The 21,526-nt window shown below is 40.8% G+C and overlaps 1 protein-coding gene across 1 annotated transcript; it reads right to left on the reverse strand.

The window, feature by feature from the left end:
• Positions 1 to 1,372: 1,372 nt before the first annotated feature.
• LOC133664579 (zinc finger protein 391-like) lies at positions 1,373 to 7,960 on the reverse strand. The gene is made up of 2 exons (XM_062069309.1): positions 7,214 to 7,960; positions 1,373 to 3,584 (listed from the first exon to the last, which is right to left on the reverse strand). Exons 1-2 carry the CDS (start codon positions 7,398 to 7,400, stop codon positions 2,257 to 2,259), a joined length of 1,515 nt encoding a protein of 504 aa, XP_061925293.1. The 5' UTR covers positions 7,401 to 7,960; the 3' UTR covers positions 1,373 to 2,256.
• Positions 7,961 to 21,526: the final 13,566 nt, after the last annotated feature.

Genomic DNA, 21,526 nt, shown 5'->3' on the forward strand with positions numbered 1-21,526 from the left:
CGGACGTAGGGGGAAGTACAGAGCGCACTACATTTGCATGCCAGCACAATCACATCATATCTACAGCTTTTCACACTCACACAAGTGAATGCAAAGCATACTTGGTCAACAGCCATACAGGTCACACTGAGGGTGACCGTATAAACAACTTTAACACTGTTACAAATATGCGCCACACTGTGAACCCACACCAAACAAGAATGACAAACACATTTCGGGAGAACATCCGCACCGTAACACAACATAAACACAACAAATACCCAGAACCCCTTGCAGCACTAACTCTTCCGGGACGCTACAATATACACCCCCCTCTCCCCCCACCTCAACCTCCTCATGCTCTCTCAGGGAGAGCATGTCCCAAATGCCAAGCTGCTGTTTTGAGGCATGTTACAAAAAAAAATGCACTTTGTGACTTCAATAATAAATATGGCAGTGCCATGTTGGCATTTTTTTCCATAACTTAAGTTGATTTATTTTGGAAAACTTTGTTACATTGTTTAATGCATCCAGCGGGGCATCACAACAAAATTAGGCATAGCAATGTGTTAATTCCACGACTGTCTATATCGGTATCGGTTGATATCGGTATTGGTAATTAAGAGTTGGACAATATCGGAATATCGGATATCGGCAAAAAAGCCATTATCGGACATCTCTAATTACTATTATTATTATTTGTTGCTCTCCCTTTTGTAATGTGTGGTTTTGTGTAAATACATATTTGATATAAGTGTTGTTATACTAGAAACTATTTTACAAACACAACTTTATCACACAGGGACGGCGTGGCGTAGTGGGTAGAGCAACCGTGCCAGAAACCTGAGGGTTGCAGGTTCGCTCCCCGCCTCTTACCATCCAAAAATCGCTACCGTTGTGTCCTTGGGCAGGACACTTCACCCTTTGCCCCCGGTGCCGCTCACACCAGTGAAATGAATGATGAATGAATGGTAGGTGGTGGTCGGAGGGGCCGTAGGCGCAAACTGGCAGCCTCGCTTCCGTCAGTCTACCCCAGGGCAGCTGTGGCTACAAATGTAGCTTACCACCACCAGGTGTGAATGAATGATGGGTTCCCACTTCTCTGTGAGCGCTTTGAGTATCTAACAATAGAAAAGTGCGATATAAATCGAATCCATTATTATTATTACACACAATACTCCACTATGGAATTGTTGTTATAATAAAATGAGAAACAAATCCATCTTTGTACAGCAATGGTTTGTAAAAGGCATTTGGTCGCTGATGTGATATTGAGTGATACAAGTATTTTATTATTTGAAGATTTTATTAAGTATAACCTGCAAATAAAAATAAGTACAAAAACTAAAAAGACTTTCATTCAAAATAGTTTAATTACAGCATACCATCTTTTTTAATTCTTTACTATTTCTTCTTTACTGTATTTTCTCTGGAACAAAAACAAATACTCATAACTTGAAAGTTTCCATTCTTTCAAAGGCAAAGTAGATCATTTAAGAAAACAAAAACACATTGACCACTTCAAATAATTTTTAGGATGTTGTTTTGCAATTGAAGACACGACTTGTTCGTTCTGTGATAGGGAAACCAAATAAACTGTTTATTTTATTAATGTATGTACAGTAAATCTCTGTGGGATGATGTACAATATTGGCTTTTGCCTGACACTCTGAACATTGATTGATATTGTTTTGGGATGTTTAAAAAGAAAACATACATTAAAAATGTTTAAAACCCAATAATGGGATTTTTTGTTTTATCCACAAATTTAAAAAAAACAAACATCCTTCCACAAACAAATCAGCCAGTTTCTCTCTTTTTTTATTGCATAAAGGTCTGGGTACATACATATAAAACAATCACAACACAATCATCATATTACAAAAGAGAGTAATAAAGGTCATTAATAAAATGGATTATAGAGACCCAACAAATGATTCATAAAGTCACACATTGTAAAAGTTAATAACAGACAACTGTTCCAATGATGTATAAAGTAAATAATAATATGCTTCCTAAAGTGGTCCAGAAGATGTTTCAGATGTGAACCAGTAAATATGTACAGTATATCATATAAAAGGTGCTAATCTATGGGATCACTAACAATTAGAAATACAAATATGCAATACTTCAATATTTCAAACTATCTCATCTATAAACGTAAAAGTATACTAAAAAGATTGTTACACAAACAACAATGTCACACATGTTATATGTGCTGATGTTGTTAGAAAGTCCAAATTAAAGTCTTGACAGTTTATTTCAAATCCTGCAGTTTCATTTGCTGCTGCCGTTCTCACCAGCACACTTGTGTTTCTTACACTGGTACTTATAAGAGAATCTTTCACCACACACACTGCAACTCAACACTTTCTCTCCTGTGTGTGTTCTCATGTGTCTTACAAGGTTTGGTCGGTCACAAAGGCTTCTGTTGCAGATTGAACAGAAATGTGATTTTTCACCAGTGTGCGTTATAATGTGTCTTTTCAAATGTTGACTTTCGGTAAAACCTTTACCACAAGTTGAACAGGAAAAAGGTTTTTCACTAGAGTGTGTTCTCCCGTGTACTTTTAGACACCAACTATGTGTGAAACCTTTACCACAGGTTGAGCAGGAAAAAGGTTTTTCGCCAGTGTGCGTTCTCATGTGTACTTTCAAATGTGTACTTTGTATAAAACCTTTACCACAGGTTGAACAGGAAAAACGTTTTACACCAGTGTGTGTTCTCATGTGTACTTTTACAGACTGTCGACGTGCATAATCTTTACCACAAATTGAACAGGAAAAAGTTTTTTCTCCACTGTGCGTTATCATGTGTTCTTTCAAACCCTGACTTTCTGAAAAACCTTTACCACAGGTTGAACAGGAAAAAGGTCTTTCACCAGTGTGCGTTCTCATGTGTATTTTCAAATGGTGACTATGTCCAAAACCTTTACCACATATTGAACAAGAAAAAGGTTTTTCTCCAGTGTGTATTCTCATGTGTACTTTCAGATAAGAACGGCGATGAAAGGTTTTGTCACATTTAGAACATTTGACGTGAGTGTTGTCAGTGTGATATGTCTTATCATCTTTAGAGTCTTCATCATCAGTGTCAGGAGAGTGTGACGTTGTGTCCTCACTATCTGATAGTGGAGCTAAGAGCTTGTCTGCTTGTGATCCTCCACAGTGGTCTCCATCAGCTTCTGTTGTCATGTGTTGTGTTGAGCTGCTGCTTGGAGGCTCCGCCTCTCTCTTCTCCTCACTTTCACCTTTGACCTCATCATCTTCACCCTTCACAGGGACACCAGTCACTGGGAACTCCTCCAACCATTTAGGCTGACTGATGCCGTGGTCCTCCTCTTCCTCTTTAATGTGCGGTGGCTCTTGGTCCTCCTCTTCCTCTTTAAAGTAGGGGGTCAGTGGGTCCTCATCTTCATTTTTGATGTGTAAGATGAGTGGGTCCTCCGCTTCCCCTTTAATGTAAAGGGCCAGTTTAACACTAGGGGTCTGTGGTGTCTCGTCTCCCTCTTTAATTTTTTGGGAATGTGGTACCTCTTCTTCCTCATGTATGTGGGGGGACTGTGGTTCCTCCTGCTCATGAGGAAGATGTTCTTCATTGAGGTCTGCGGGACACGAGAAAACAAACATTCTTTAGAAAAGTCCAGCTTTGCTCAGTCACATGAGACATTGTCCTGCACCAACATATGATCTCACAATTTCATCAGTTTCCCCTCACAGCAGTCAGGGTACTTCCAGCTGACACATGAAGAAGACCTTCAGGGGAATGCCTTCCCTGGCCGAGGTCCAATCCACCATATTCATATAAAAACATCCTAAAAGTCATTACTGCAATCCTTAATGGTAGACGCCATACTTGAAAGTGTGCTGTTCTCCCTCTGAATAAGTCATACACACACAGGAAATAAAGTACCACATGCCAGCCTCCACACAGTAGTACTAGTGATGAGCTCCCCCTGCTGGTGGACAATAGTTGCAGTGATTTTCACATTCATCTTTAGAGACATGTCTGCTCTAAAAAAACCATGAGCACAGTCCAACATGCTGGCCAAAAAAGATTACATCTGTTTTGCTTTCATTTAGATATTGTTGCCACAGTTAAACTGGGAAGAAGTAATCAGATTACTGACTACTACTTCAAAATATAACTTGTTTGCCTTATTAATAATATTAATAATGGATAAGTTTAATTTAGTGTGTTTCTAAACACACAAATTGCGTTAGAGTGAGAACTGAGAATTCATGCAGTCCACACATTCAATGTGGTAAGCTACTTTTAATAATAATACTAATAATAACTAGATGAAACAATTCCTGAAGGAATTGTGTGAATGCTTCAATGCTGAAGTTGAACTGAAATGCTGACAGAATGTAGTATGAATGTAAGAATAGTTTGAATGTTGGAATGGTTTGAATGTTGAAGAGTTTGAAATTCCAGGAAAACCGGAATTTGGTTTGAAACTTGGGAAACTGTTAGTTTGAATGTCCAGGATGAGTGGAATGTGTTGATGTTGGAATGGTTTGAATAGGTTGAAAAATGTGGGGATTGTGCAACCTGGAAAAATGTCACTCCGGTGGGTGTACGGACGTGTCAAAGGTACGTAGACACAGAAAACTCCCCCACAAGCATGTTTGTGTGATTGAGAGAAATATTTAAATTCAATGTCCAGAGGTATTAAAACATTTGTTTTAGCCCGTTAGCTGCTAGCATGCCGCTAACGGGCTACGATAGACTGACCATAAGTCTTCTTTTCACAGGACACGTCCTCTTTTGCGAAGCTGTCAGGGCGGAGTTTCTTAAATGCCTCAAATGTGCGACATTTTGAGTAAACAATGCACACCGAGGCACAACACATGGCAGTGTCCGTGTGGAAACTCGTTCGGTACACCTCCGAACCAAACCAGAACCCCCGTACCGAAACGGTTCAATACAAATACACGTACCGTTATACCCCTACCTACAACACATCTCATCTGCTTGTGTGTCTTTCGTTTTTTTTTTATTCAGGAAATACGTCCCTGGACACATGAAGACTTTGAATATGACCAATGTATGATCCTGTAATTACTTGGTATCGAATTGATACCTAAATTTGTGGTATCATCCAAAACTAATGCAAAGTATGAAATAACAGAAGAATAAGTGATTATTACATTTTAACAGAAGTGTATATAGAACATGTTAAAACAGGAAGTAAGCAGATATTAAAGGCCTACTGAAATTATTATTTTTTATTTAATCGGGAATAGCAGATCCATTCTATATGTCATACTTGATCATTTCGCGATATTGCCATATTTTTGCTGAAAGGATTTAATAGAGAAAATCGACGATAAAGTTCGCAACTTTTGCTCGCTGATAAAAAAAAGCCTTGCCTGTACCGGAAGTAGCGTGACGTCACAGGAGCTAGTATTCCTCACAATTCCCCATTGTTTACAATGGAGCGAGAGAGATTCGGACCGAGAAAGTGATGATTACCCCATTAATTTGAGCGAGGATGAAAGATTCGTAGATGAGGAACGTTACAGTGAAGGACTTGAGAGACAGTGATGAACGTATCTTTTTTCGCTCTGACCGTAACTTAGGTACAAGCTGGCTCATTAGATTCCACACTCTCCTTTTTCTATTGTGGATCACGGATTTGTATTTTAAACCACCTCGGATACTATATCCTCTTGAAAATGAGAGTCGAGAACGCAAAATGGACATTCAGTGCCTTTTATCTCCACGACAATACATCGGCGAAATGCTTTAGCTACGAGCTAACGTGATAGCATCGTGCTTTAACTGCATATAGAAACAAAAAAATAAAGGATAGAAGGAAGGATAGATAGAAAATCAACAATACTATTAAACCGTGGACATGTAAATACACGGTTAATGCTTTCCAGGCTGGCGAAGGTTAACAATGCTGTGCTAACGACGCCATTGAAGCTAACTTAGCAACTTAGCAACGGGACCTCACAGAGCTATGCTAAAAACATTAGCTCTCCACCTACGCCAGCCAGCCCTCATCTACTCATCAACACCCGTGCTCACCTGCGTCCCAGCGATCGGCAGAAGGACGAAGGACTTCACCTGATGCGTTTGGCGGCCCGGAGACGTAGGAAGTCAAGGTGAGGTCGGCGGCTAGCGCGGCTAGCGCTCCAACAAAGTCCTCCTGGTTGTGTTGCTGTAGTCCGCTGCTAATACACCGATCCCACCTACAACTGTCTTCTTTGCAGCCTTCATTGTTCATTAAACAAATTGCAAAAGATGTCCAAAATACTGTGGAATTATGAAATGAAAACAGAGCTTTTTGTATAGGATTCTACGGGTACCATAACTTCCGTTACTCTGACTTCGTCACGCGCATACGTCATCATACCGCGACGTTTCAGCCGGATATTTCCCGGGAAGTTTTAAAAGTCACTTTATAAGTTAACCCGGCCGTATTGGCATGTGTTGCAATGTTAAGATTTCATCATTGATATATAAACTATCAGACTGCGTGGTCGGTAGTAGTAGGTTTCAGTAGGCCTTTAACAGTAAATAAACCAGTAGATTAATAATTAATTTTCTACCACTTGTCCTTAATAATTTTGACAAAATAATAGAATGATACATGACACAATATGCTACTGCATATGTCAGCAGACTAATTAGAAGCCTTTATTTATTTACTTACTACTAAAAGACAAGTTGTGTAGTATGTTCAGTATTTTATTTAAGGACTTAATTGCAATAATGAACATATGTTTAATGTACCCTAAGATTATTTTGTTAAAATAAAGCCAAAAATGCTATTTTTTTGTGGTCCCCCTTTTTTTTTTAGAAGAGTACCGAAAAGTATCGATAAATTTGGTACCGATACCGAAATATTGGTATCGGGACAACACTAATATAAATACATCCATTTTCTACCGCTTGTCCCTTTATATTTGTATATATTTGTGTGTGTGTGTGTGTGTGTGTGTGTACATACATATATATATACATATATATGTGTGTGTGTTATTTTAAACCACTAATAGTAACAAGCTAGTCATTGATTTTAGTTTATTTGTAATGTTTTTGTTGTTACTTTAAGTAAGTTGCAAACAAGGCACTTTAATGTTTGCAGCCATTGTGATTATATTATATATTACAAATGTTATAAGGGACATGCGGTAGTAAATGGGTGGATGAATGGATGTTCCTGTCAATAATGAAATATACAGTTAGTAAACATGTGAGAGTAAGAAGTCAACAAACCTGTTCTGTGTAACACAACTTGATGTTTCGTGAAAACAGCGTCCATTAGTTGATTGTTCTCCGCCTTTGTTCTAGAAAGTTCCGCCTCGTATTCTGCTATCTTTCTTTCGAACACTACAAATATTTCTTCAACGGCAGCAGTTAGTCGCTGTTCCACCAACGCTCTCAACATTTGTAATGTAGACATTTTCACACAATCACAACACTTTACTCTCACACTTGATCTCTACTTAGCGATGTGTTGATAACTTCTGTGTCTTCTGTTAGCAGCTAACAAGCTAAGCTAACTAGCGAGCTAAGCTAACTAACAAGCAATGGCAGGAGAAGCGGCACAGTGCTTCTAGCGCATTGAGACGATTTTATCCTTAAAATAAAGAATCAAAGGTGTATTTTATACGACGTAAATATTTCAAACATGAGAACAAATAATAAGACTGACTTATTAGCGTCTTGCTCAATTCTTTCTCCGTCGATTGATGTTGTGTCGTTCGCGAACGATTCGTTCGAACGAACGAATCTTTTGAGTGAACGTACTGAACCGAATCACTTCAAGAACTGATTCGTTCCTTTCTCAGTTCAGTTGAGCTCCGCCGCGACCATGCCGGTATGAGTGGAACTGGCGCAGTCTGTGACTCACTGAACCCTCGACGTCGGCGAACGACGCAGCCAGCTACTCATCATGGGGCCGGGGGGAGGGACTGAGCGAACGATTCGTTCACCGCGGATTAACGACATGTCACGCCAATTTTCTTCCCATCACAAAAACCTTCCTAACCCCCATTTACTTCCGGGGTCATTTTCGCCTACGTCAGTTCCTCTTACGTCATTGACAGCGATCGATAGCACTTCGTTTGACTCTTTTTTTTATAATACAGCGTTAACAAAACGTCTGTATTAATCGGACAAGTATTAATCTGACAAATTAACTTGAGGATATTCCTGACTGCACATTTGACTCGTGGACATATGCGGAAATGAATAACAGTGTACAATAAATTAATTCATTATCAATCAACATTATCAAACTTTATTAAAACTAAATGTATTCGTTAAATTCAGTTTTTTTTAGTTCTCTGTGTAAGTGAACTAAATTAAAATGACATTTATGTGCACATATGTACCTCAGTGAAGTCAGATGACCCGTGGTCAGACAAACGACAGTATTTAGAATAAGAACATAAAAATAAAGAAAAACCTTTGGTATTTCTTCAATACATTAAAATGAGACAAAAAACTGCAATGTAAAATGATTTTTTATTGTTTACAAAGGTTTTGTTCCAAACATTGCACGAGCTGCACCTAAAGAATGGGGAACACAGATAAAGGACAAAGCGTCAATTATAATCACAAGTGGTGGTCACCTCAGAAGTAGACATGTTATAGTGAAAAGCTCTTAAACCACATCAAGGTACAAACCAATAAAGGTTATTAGATTATTATTTTTGAACCAGTTATTTTTTCCCCCAGCTTACATATTTCTCCAATCATTTTTTTTATGGAGCAACATAGGTATGATACAATTTATTCACTTTTGTGTCATGGCATACCAGTACTGTATTCAGTTATTCTTTGATGACGCAGTCGATGGCCTGGACTGAGTTTCTGGATACCCTAAAGACTGGCTGAAGAATGCCCTGCAATAGGCCGCTCGCCTTGTCTATCCAATAACAGAACCTCTGGCCATGCCTTTGAGGAAATTGAAGAAAAGCTCTTCAGATTACAGTTACTAATCCATCCATCCATCCATTTTCTACCGCTTGTCCCTTTTTGGGGTCGCTGTAGCCTATCTCAGCTGCATTCGGGCGGAAGGCAGGGTACACCCTGGACAAGTCGCCACCTCATCGCAGGCAGTTACTAATCATGATAAACAATACATCAGATATTTCAAGAAGTTGTCCTACCCTTCAATGCCAAAGCGCTCCATTAGAAGGACACACCACCAACGCCGGATTGACTGCATGTCCAGCTAGAGCAGATATAACAATGAGTTCATTATTTTTACCTCTCTTATTTTGAAATATTTTAAATATCTAAATACTTACCACACTGTAGTGAAAAGTAGTGTCCGTACAGAGCCAGAGGGAGTACTAAAAATAGAAAATAGTCATTTTTCTGAGCACATGTAATAATTGTGTCATGAAAAAAATATTTCTCTACTTTGTAATAATCTACTAAATTGATGAAAAGAGCCATCAACATCAATACTGGAAATGTGATGGATAGGAATATCTCTGGAAGCAATAATTGCAACCAAATATTTTTGTAATTTGATTAAGGCTGAAACGACGCGTCGACGTAGTCGACGTCATCGGTTATGTAAATACGTCGATGCCGTTTTTGTGCGTCGACGCGTCGCATAATTACGTCACACTACCGTCATGGCGGAGCGCAAAGCAGACTGTGCGAGCGAGGGGAAAAACGCACGCCAAAAGTCGTCAAAAGTGGGAGTATTTCAATACACAGCCTAATAATGTTGTTGTATGCACACTGTGTCGAGCGGAAATGGCCTATCATAGCAGCACAACGGCTATGAACGAACATTTGAAAAGAAAACCATCAACCATCAACTAGTCAATCGTCCGCGTTAGCATACGTTGTCATCATTACACAAAAACATGAATGTGTCATTTGTATCTGCTAGGGGTGTAACGGTATGTGTTTTGTATTGAACCGTTTCGGTACGGGGCTTTCGGTTCGGTACGGGGGTGTACCGAACGAGTTTCTAAGCTAAAGCTAACTTTAGCTGCTAAAGTCTTAACAAGTTGCTTTGCTTCTCTGCCTCTGTCTCAGCACGCAGCATTGTCCCACCCACACAACCATCTGATTGGTACACACGCAGCATTGTCCCACCCATACAACCATCTGATTGGTACACACGCAGCATTGTCCCACCCACACAACCATCTGATTGGTACACACGAAGCATTGTCCCACCCACACAACCATCTGATTGGTACACACGAAGCATTATCAGCCAATCAGCAGTGCGTATTCATAGCGCATGTAGTCAGCGCTTCAGCGTGGAGCAGATAGGTGTTTAGCAGGTGAGCATCAGGCAGCGGACTCTCCCCAAATGATAATAAACACCTCCCAGTCAACTACTAGTAACATCACTATGAGCCCGCTGACCTACTAGAAACTTAAACTGCAGCTCAGCTCGCTCACAGTCCTGGTTTGAGGTGAAGGCTAATTACCTCTCAGTTCCAGCCACATCGACCCCTTCTGAGCGCCTATTTTCAGCTGCTGGGAATATTGTAAACAAGAAAAGAAGCAAAGCAAGTAGACAAGCTAACCTTTCTTCATTACAACTGTTAGTCACTCACTGGAATGAGTAGAATTGGTTATTGTGTACTGTGTTGGACTGGATGTTTATTTTGCACATTTTAAAAGCAATACTTAATGTTTACAGTGCTCCAGAATATTTAGATTGGCACTTTTTTGTATTGGATGTTTATCTTTATTTTTGCACATTTTAGCAAATAAGCAATACTTTCACTTTTGTTGAAATGTTTACACTGTTGTTACAGAATATTTCGTTTTGCACTTTTTTGTATTGGATGTTTATCTTTATTTTTGCACATTTTAAAGCAAAATAAGCAATACTTTTACTTTTGAAATGCTTATACTATTGCAGAATATTAAGATTTGCACTGGATGTTTACTTTTATATTTGCACATTAAAAAGCAAATAAGCTACTTTTAATTTTGTTAAATGTTAAAAGTTTTAAATGTTTACATTGTTACAGAATATTTTGTCATGTTGTTGTCAATGTTGAGTGAGTGGCCATACTTTTTTTTTTTGTAAATAAAAGCCATGCCTTTTGAAAAAACTGGCCTACTTTTATTTTTTCATCTTCATTTTAAATAAAATAAAATAAAAAATAATCGGTAAAAGGAAAAATAATCTATAGATGAATCGAAAAAATAATCTATAGATTAACCGATTAATCGAAAAAATAATCTATAGATTAATCGATAGAAAAATAATCGTTAGCTGCAGCCTTAAATTTGATGCTGTGTTTCACATCATTGTGGGGGAAGTTTAACCTACTCTTCTTCTTTAAAAATGCTCAACTTACCATGAGCATGAAAACACCACAGTCATTCCCCGAGGTCTGGCGTGGGATCTCCTGGTAATACACATTAGCACCATGAAAATGTATACAGCCTTTGGGTTTACTACAAGAAATGTATATTTTATAGAGTAAACCTATACCTGCATGTCTTTTCCAGTGAGCTCACTCCAGCTTCCTGGGACGATGTGCTGCGCAATGCTCCTGCAGTAAAAAAGCCAAATGTGAATAAAATAAAATGCAATAAGCCACTTGGCATATTTAAACATGAAGACAAATTGTAAATAAATAAGTGAAAATTCTATTAGAACACTGCCAAAGCATGAACAAAATCACGTTTCACCAGTACTGGTCCATGACTCTGTGGTTGGGGACCCCTGTAGCACACCACTGGAACATGGCTAGAATGGGAACATAGCCGAAAGAAGAACATGTCTAAAACATGAGCATAGCGGGGAAGGGAAAGATGACTAGAACAGAACCATAGCCAAAACCAGAACATGGCTGAAACAAAAATTGGCCAAAATGGAACTGTGGCCAGGATTATTATAAAGGGACCTAAAGATGGCTCTGTACACCTCATCACCAAAACCAGATGGCCAAAGGGCAAACTGAGAGTCCAGCAAGAGAATTTCTCTTTTTGTCGGCCTCAACACCTTCAATGGTCAATGCAGAAAGAGGTATAAATAATGTCATTGCACAAGAATTATAAGATATCTCCAGTATTTTTCTTTTCAACACTTACACAGAGAAGGTAATGTTCTTGCTCCACGCTGGGAAGAGGAGTGCATCCTTTAGATGTGCATCCCTCTGTAGTAAACATTTATGAATATTTTAGAAAGAAATTTCAGATTAGTGTAGCTATTATCATTCAAATTTCATTGTACTCACTGGAAGGCTTGACATTGGATCGACGTCTTTGTGCTTCCACGTTGGTCCAATATACATGTTGGCAATGAAGACATCTTTGCCCTGGAACACTTTTGAATCCAAAAACATGAGGATATGTGAGGTTTTATATTAACCATTGAATCAGATTTTTTAATGACTAAAAGCAGCCTCTGTTGTGCAGCTCTAAGAAATCCTACATGTCTCTGAGCGGCTTCCTGAACCAGCTGGAGGCAAGCATTTCCCATCTGTCATCACATTACAGATGTAACAAAGTTATACATATCCATGGAATAAGCAGTCAAGTGAAACAAACATAACAGTTACAGTACTGACCGTGGAGTCCATGTCTCTGGACTACCCGAGAGACCAAAACTCTTCTCGGGTTAAACACACCCCTCCCTCTTTAACGATCAGTTCCATAGCTGGACGATCGCAGGCCAAAACATACTCGAGCTATTCATGAGAAAATTTTACATTACTCGACTTGAAGATAACCTTGGCCACTTCACAAAGCAATAAATGTATATATTTTTAATCATATACTGGCTCCAATGTCAAAATTTTACTCAATTTGAAACCTGCTCACCAGTTGTTTCTGGTCGGGGTGCAGCTCCTTTTTCCAGGGTGATGTGGGGCCAGCATATGTGTGGTCCGTGAAACAATGACACTGGACCTGTGTCAATCATACAAATAGTTAGAAAGCTACATGTATGGACACATAAACACTTTTTTTCTGAAAAAGTACCTCAGTTTCCTCCTCCGATGATGAAGTCAGCATTTCAGCATCTCCTGGAAGCACAGGGGCTGAAGGGGAATCCTTTGGCCAGCTAGGGTGAGTCCCTAAATGAGAGAGGAGGCATATTATGATACAGGGGAGGGATATTAAGATCTCTGAAGAAAAATTGCCTGTAAACAGCATTCAGTTTGACACACTCGGGCGCAGAGGTTTCAGTGATGTATACGGGGTCATCATATGCTTGGGCTTTCCATCCAGGGTCTCCAGCCTAACCATATTGTTTGGAAGAACCTCATAACTCTGTAACATCAAGGGAATGAGTTCTGGCTTGGTCATCACCAATATGACAATCATGAAACATTTTACCAGTAACGTTGTGGTTAGAATTCAATATTGCATTCAAGCATGTGAGTACATTCAGACTGAATTACAATCCTACAGTACAATAGTCAAAGACCACCATTTACTTGGTTTCCAATCAAATCATTTTTTCTTTGCAAATGTTTTCACAGATAACAATCAAACAGATGTATTGAGCTGAAAATAGAAAAAAAGCCATCAGCGATACTTTTGGTATGAACATTAGATAAGCATACCTGTAGATGGTCTGGCTCCAGTTTGGGTCCATGGTTCGCCCAGGTCTCCCTTTCTTCCTCGCATCTTTCTTGAGGACCTCCATTCCAGGTTGGATGATGAAGCACTTGACCCCCTTCTTCATCCTCTGCCGGTATGACAATTTCTGTCTCTCTTGGGCCCTCTCCACATTGTTGATCACCTTAATTGATTCAAGATGTTTAGATTACAGAGCATTTAAAGAAAAATAAATAACTAAATATTAACCAGTAGCCATTAAGTAATCATCCTTCAACAGTACCTGTTGTCATACATCAACATAATGAGTACCTTTCCAAAAACGTCCTCATCCTGGCCAACTCGGAGCTGCACAAAGGCCTCCAGAGAATCCGCCTGGTCAGGAGCTGCCATCACCTCAGGACACTCAGTTGTAACCTTTAACACATTGAAAGACAACACAGACTTCTAAGTATGAATTTATGGCTACAAAGACACTTTCATCTACACAGGAGCGTATTGTTTTGTTCAAAAGGCTGTGGTTATATTAGGGTCCTGGAATGTATGAATGGCACAAACATAATTTCTTATGGGAATATTTGGCTCACAAAATGAGTTTCACATAATGAGCTCGTCTAGGAATGAAATTAACTCGTATTGCGAGGTACCACTGTGTAATGAGCACTCATTTTGATTTGACCTACATAGAGCTCAATAAAAACAAGCCACCTACCTCCGTAAACATCCGTGCCTTTTGACCAAACATCAGGCGGAAGGGGGAGTACCTGGTCGATGCCTGTACACAGGTGTTATGGGCATACACTATCTCCCTGAGCTTGTCCTCCCACTTCTCCTGTTGGCCCCTGATGGTCTTCCCAATAGACATTTTAATGGTTTGGTTCGTCCTCTCATCAAGCCCATTGGTCTGGGGGTGGTATGCTGACGAAACCCGATGTTCAATGCCCAACTCCTTGAAAGCTACCTCAGCCTATATACGAAAAAGGAGTCCGTTACTTGTGTTTTGAGGAATGTGTGTGTCAGCTAAAAATATGGCCAGTTTAAACGTGCAGTTGTAGAAAAAGAAAGTTACCTCTTTCTTGAATTCAGTGCCCTGGTCAGTGAGGATAACTTCAGGCAAATCATGAGTAAAGAAAATGTCCCTCAAGGCCTGTGGGGCACCACAGAAATTATATTAGTACAACCAATAATTACAATAGAATTTTATATATATATAAATATATATATAAATTATGCACTTTAGTGGCTTTTTCCCTTTCTGATTATGGCCATGGGTAAGTGAAACACCAAAATATAAAGAATACCTCCTTCACATTGGCTGCTGTCTTTTTTAGGAATGTTCTTGCTTCAACCCACTTGGTGAAATAATCGGTCAAAGTGAGACAATATCTGTTCCCCTTAGATGACTTTTTCACAGGTCCAAAAAGGTCCACACCTAGAGCATGAATTCCAGTTCTCAGTTTAGCAAATATTTGAATGTGGACTGAGTTTTTGTATAGTTGTGCGTGAAAAGGTGAGGGATGTGTGAATAAAGCCACTCACCAACCATGTACCAAGGTGATATGACCTTGATGGGCTTTTCAGCCCAGGCGCCTCTGTCTTTCATTTTTCAAAGCGCTGGCAGTCAGGACATGTGCACACTTAAAAGCAGTAATAAAGGGAAACATATTGCAGATATGATTTGATTCCACAACACTTTGCGACCTACTACTGACTACTAACCTGAGTGTTTCAACTAAAAATAAAAATTAAAAGCAAATATCTTCCTTCTAGGAGCTTGCTTACCCATCCTTTGTGATGGGCCGCCAATAAAACCGGGGAGCAATCTTCGCTTGCATCCTCTGTGGTCCAAAATGGCCTGCATGGGCTTCGGTTAACACAGCCACTTTCTCCTCCTCTGTCCAAATGACCCTTCTGTTCCCATGGTACAGGACCTCTTCTACACACACACAATATTGTAGTGAAATGGTTTCAACAATAATGTTGATTAAAAGTACAGACATTTAACAGTATTATATATTAATTAATATTAGTGAAATGGTTTCAACAATAATGTTGATTTAAAGTAGTACAGACATTTAATGTTGATTTAAAGTACAGACATTTAACATTATATATTAATTATCAACAATAATGTTGATTTAAAGTACAGACATTTAACATTATATATTAATTAATATTACTGAAATGTTTCAACAATAATGTTGATTTAAAGTACAGACATTTAACAGTATTATATATTAATTAATATTAGTGAAATGGTTTCAACAATAATGTTGATTTAAAGTAGTACAGACATTTAACAGTATTATATGTTAATTAATATTTTTTGCACGTTACCACGAAGACAGAAGTTCCCAGCAGCAGCCCTAACACTCCGCTTGAAATGTTGCGAAGCCTGCTGGTGTTTGACATAAGTCCCCTGGGACAGATAAAGACGAATATCATCCAGTGACACCACCATTTTCAGGAGATTTGGATTTATCGATCGCTGGCAATGACATAAGAGGAAATGACGTAAGTAAGAGGAAATGACGTAAGTAAGAGGAACTGACGTAGGCGGAAATGACCCCGGAAGTAAATGGGGGTTAGGAAGGTTTTTGTGATGGGAAGAAAATTGGCGTGACAGGGGGTAGTAAAATTTTTTTTTTTTTTTTTTTTTTGTCATTAAGAAATACAATCATGTGTGCTTGCAGACTGTATCCCTGCAGACTGTATTAATTTATATTGATATATAATGTATATATTGTGTTTTTTATCTTGATTTAATAAAAAAAAAATATATATATATTTTTTTTAATTTCTTGTGTGGCCGCGGCCCGGTACCAATCGGTCTACGGACCGGTACCGGGCCACGGACCGGTGGTTGGGGACCACTGGTGTAGACTTTACTGAACCAACTGCGCATGCCCCGAACATACATACACAACTACGGCTGCCCATAAGGCAGTGGTCCCCAACCACCGGTCCGTGGCCCGGTACCGGTCCGTAGACCAATTGGTACCGGGCCGCGGCCGCACAAGAAATTAAAAAAAATAAAAAATTAAAAAATTTAAAAAAATGTTTTTTTTTTATTAAATCAAGATAAAAAACAATATATACATTATATATCAATATAAATCAATACAGTCTGCAGGGATACAGTCTGTAAGCACACATGATTGTATTTCTTAATGACAAAAAAAAAACAAAAAAAAAACATTTTTTACTACCCTCCCCACCCCACCCCGTGGGACAAATTTTCAAGCGTTGACCGGTCCCCAGCTACAAAAAGGTTGGGGACCACTGCCATAAGGGACATCCACTACATCTCCCCTTCTCCAATGTACAACAAGGAATGAACAATCATTGCAATGTATTTATAAATAAGCATCACCATTTATAATGAATCAACCTAACACCCTATAAAGGCATTATGTATGAGAATTGCATAACAAATTCCTTACCATCCTCTTTTCTCCCTGAGAAAGAAAAAAACAACAACACAAAACAACAACAGTGTTGCCAACTTACAGTCAAACAGTAATTGCCTTTTTTTTTTTTTCAACATTACACTAGATGTGTTTCGTTATGTCCGGTCCTTTCACGAGACATAGTCTTTAAGCCACCCCGGTCAGGCACGTGCACACATAGGGCCCTATGGGTGCTTGAGCCCCTGCCCTTTTTTGCCTCGTCTTAAAAAGTGCCCTCTGCCTGTGTGTGTGTTTTATTTTTCTTTATTTTTTTTTCTTTAAACAACATTAATAAATTCCTGTCAGGGATGTAAAAAAAAAACAGCGGTACAAAAACTCCACGTTTTCTTGTAATACCGGGTTGTTTGAGCCTGCCGCTTCCGCCAGAGAGAGAGAGAGAGAGGGCGAGTGAGTGAGTAAGTGAGAGGAGAGAGAGCTGTCACGCCAAATTTCTTCCCCCTACAAAAACCTCCCCCCCCCCCCCCCCCCCCATTTACTTCCGTGGTCATGTTTCCTCTTACGTCATTGACAGCGATCGATAGCACTTCGGCTTTGACTGCCCGTCGCTGGAAGGATACTTCGTCTTTGACAGCTGCTGGAATCTGAAGAAATCGATTATTGTTTATTTTTTGTAAAGGCGCGAAACAGGACAGTCGCGTGCCGGTTAAGGACCCCCGGCAACTTTATGATTTTATTGGATGCAGCCCAGGAAGTAAATGGGGGGGAGGGGGGGTTTATAGGGGGAAAAAATTTGGCGTGACAGAGCCAACTGCGCCCCTGAGGAGACGTGACAGTGGAGCAACTTGAAGCTGTGAGTTATGGTCTAGTCGCCGTCCACTTATTCAGCATCTAATATGGGTAATATTTCAGAAAAACGCTGTATTATTCTATTATTCAATGTGTCAGCTTCTGTTTTTGCCGGACGTCGGAGCACGGCGCATCAATTGAGCACGGCACATCAATTCCGCACAGAGCAGAGCGGATCGTGCGGGACAGGAAGTAGTGTACAAAATACAAAATAAAACACCGGGTTAATTTTCAAAATAAAATGCACTGTGTTTACGGCGGATCACATGAGAAAGTGAGAAAGACCATAAGTTACAACATGATGGTGTTTTCATCAAGTTAAGGGAAGAAGGACAGATTTTCACATTGAAGTTTTTTCCATTTGGGTATTTATTTTTTTTATTTTTTTTCAAAGTTCATATTGCACCGTTTAATGTTCAATATTAAAGTGCTTATCTTTAACCATAAATAGCCTAATGATAAACCAGTGTTTTGTTGCTTTCCATGTCTTCCAAGCCTATGATAATGTGAATTAACTCATTATGACAATAATTTGTTGACACAAAAGAAATGGCAATCACTTTTACCTACAAAGGACACACAGCTAAGTAGTTAGCTTTCTACTAGCAAATTTAATTTTACATTAATTTCCATATTGTGTAAAGGACCAAAAAAAAATGTCCTGCCCTTTTCTGATTTTGAGCCCCTTCCCCTCTATAATCATGTGCACGTCCCTGACCCCGGTGGCTTTACCTGCCGTCTTGGAGCATGTCTTGCTTTCGGTGTCTGGGTTACCTGCTCTCTGGTTGGTGTACCTGGTGTTGCTTCCCTCTCTGTTCTGTGTTCCTTTTGTGGGGTTGGTGGCTCTTGTGGGGCCGACTGTGGCTGGAGCTGTGGCTCAGGGAGAGCCTGAAGGTGAGCCCTGTTTCTCCTCACCTCCTCTGCTCCAGTGTCGACCACATAGGAGCGTAGCGTGTCGGCCTTCCTGATCACTGTAGCTGTGGGAGGGAGATATCCATACTGACTGTCCAGGCCTCAGCTTGGGCTTTTGTGTGGCCCGGTGTCTGCTGTCAAAGTTCTGAGCCTGTGTGCATTTCAGCTGATAGTCCTTTTTCTCGAAGGCCTTTGTTCTAGGCCGCTGTGGTTTGAGGTTGGATGGCGCTTGTGGCAGCGGCGAGCGGAGACGCCTTCCCATCAGGAGCTCGCTTGGTGACAGCCCATGGTGCAATGGTGTGACTCTATATGCTAACATTGCCCTGTATGGGTCCTCCTCATTCTTAAGTAACAGCAATATCACCGTCTTGACAACCCTCTCCGCCTCTCCGTTACTCTGGCTGAAGTAAGGGCTACTAGTCACGTGCGAAAAGTCATAATCTCTGGCGAAGGCTGTGAACTCTGCTGATGAGAACTGTGGACCATTGTCACTCTGTAGCTCCTCTGGGACTCCGTGCCTGCAGAACATGCCTTTAAGTGTATTGATAATCCCCTTAGATGTGGTAATTGGGGTTTTCTCAATGTCAATGTATCTTGAATAATAGTCCACTGCTAACAGGTAGGAGCTGCCTTTCAGGTAAAACATATCCACCCCCACCTTTTGCCAGGGGCGCTGGGGTAGTGCTGATGGGATCATGGGCTCAGGATGCTGTGATTGGCTTTTAATACATGTTACACACTGTGCCACCATTTTAGTGATTTGACTCGTTATGCCCACCCACCACACTGACTGCTCTGCTCTTGCTTTGCATTTAGATATAGCCATATGACCTTCATGCACGGGCCAGCATTTCTGCCTGCATAGTCTCAGGAATCACAATCCTCTGACCTTTCATTAAAAGTCCTCCTGCACAGTATAGTTCGCCCTGGTACATCCAGTAGGGCTTTAGCTGCTCTGGCAGCTCTTCCTGTCTGGGCCACCCCCTTTTGCATAGCTCTCTAAGCCGTCTGCATATGGAGTCCTGCTCTTGTGCATCTCTAATCTGTTGTAGTTTTGCCTTAGATGCAGGTAGGCACTGTTGCACTGATTCCACAAACACCTTCACCTCCCCTTCTAGCTCCCTTTCATCTTCTGTGAGTGTGCGCACGATGGGTGCGCGTGATAATGCATCTGCCGTTATCAATGCTTTCCCTGGGACATGTACTATTTGATATGAGTACCTGAGGAGCCTGAGGCGAAAGCGCTGGCTTTTTGGAGGTAGGTCATCCAGTGCCTTTGTTCCTAACAGAGCTAACAGTGGCTTGTGGTCTGTTTCTAGGGTGAACAGCAGGCCTATTAGCTATGAGCTGAGCCTTTCGCATGCCCATGTAACTGCAAGCGCCTCCTTCTCTACCTGTGCATATCTCTCTTCAGCATCAGAGAGACTGCGTGATATGTATGCTATTGGTCGCCACTCCTTGTTCTCTTGCATCTGAGTGAGAACTGCCCCGAGCCCAAAAGAAGAAGCGTCTGCGGACACTCTCGTTTTGGCACCTGGCCTGTACTGTGCCAGCACCCTGTCTGAGGCCAGCTCCCTTTTCACTTTTTCAAATGCGGCCTGTTGCACTTCTCCCCATACCCACTCACTCTCTTTTGCTAACAAGTCTCGTAACGGTTTGGTTATGTCTGTGAAAAAAGGCAAAAATTTACCCACGTATGTTGCCATGCCTAGAAACCTTCTCACATCTGCTACATTTTGTGGAGTAGACATGTCTGTGATTGCTCTGACTTTTTCAGGGTCCGGTGCTATGCCCTCGCCACTGATTTTGTGTCCCACAAACACTAACTCTGGCTGTGCGAATGCACATTTTTCATTTAGGGTGAGCCCAGCATCCTGAAGTCTGGAGAGCACCGCTGTCAGCCTCTCATCATGCTGTTCCCGGTCCACCCCACACACCAATATGTCGTCAGCATGACAAACAACCCCTGTCAGTCCTTCTAAGAGCTGCGACATGCGGCGTTGAAAGTGTTCTGGCCCTGAGCTAATTCCAAATGGTAGGACATTGAAACAAAAGCAGCCATAGGGGGTTACAAATGTTGTAAGTTCTCTGCTTTCTTCTGCCAAGGGAATCTCCCAAAAACCAGACCGGGCATCCAGCTTGGTGAATACCTTTGCTCCGTCTAACTGTGCCAGTGACTGCTCTACTGATGGCAATATGTGCCTCTCCCTACATACTGCCTCATTAAGTCTGGTCAGATCCACGCAGATTCTGATTTTCCCATTAGGTTTAACTACGGGCACCATGCCTGCACACCACGCTTTTGGCCTTTCCACCCTCGAAATGACCCCCATATTTTCCATCCTCTCTAACTCCTCCTTTACTTTTTTTGTCAGAGGAATTGGCACCCTGCGTGGTGTCGTGAGTGCATAGGGCCTCGCATACTCCTCCAATCGAATGCTGTAGTCCCCATGGAGCCTACCTAGACCAGCAAACACCGTGGGAAACCTGTTTTTAAATGTTTCCCCTGGATCCTCTACTTCATCTACTCGCTCCACCAGCCGCAGGGCCTCTACAGCTGGAAGGCCTAGTAGGGGTCTGACCAATGAGTCCACAACGAACACGGGCTGGGTGACTGTTCCATTTTTACTCTTAAGCTGACATTTTACCTGCCCCGCGACTTGTAGTATAATGTTATTGGGGCCATATAGTCTCTTGGTTGTTTGCATCAAGGGGCCATCTCTGCTGTATTTATACAGATTGGTGGGGATCGCGGTGACCGCTGCACCTGTGTCAATTTTGAAAGAGATTACCTCTCCATTAAGTCCAATGTCTGTGTGCCAGCCTGAGTTTTGCCCTCTTAACTCACCCATAA

This window comes from Entelurus aequoreus, linkage group LG14 (genome assembly GCF_033978785.1).
Source record: "Entelurus aequoreus isolate RoL-2023_Sb linkage group LG14, RoL_Eaeq_v1.1, whole genome shotgun sequence".
Taxonomy (NCBI): domain Eukaryota; kingdom Metazoa; phylum Chordata; class Actinopteri; order Syngnathiformes; family Syngnathidae; genus Entelurus; species Entelurus aequoreus.

What these genes read in the sequence shown, in the direction of transcription:
- LOC133664579 (XM_062069309.1), bottom strand. Translation starts at nt 7,400, where the DNA reads ATGTCTACATTACAAATGTTGAGAGCGTTGGTGGAACAGCGACTAACT. An exon ending in AGTTGTGTTACACAGAACAG is followed by an intron (nt 3,585 to 7,213) that starts GTTTGTTGACTT and finishes CGTGTCCCGCAG; the next exon opens with ACCTCAATGAAGAACATCTT.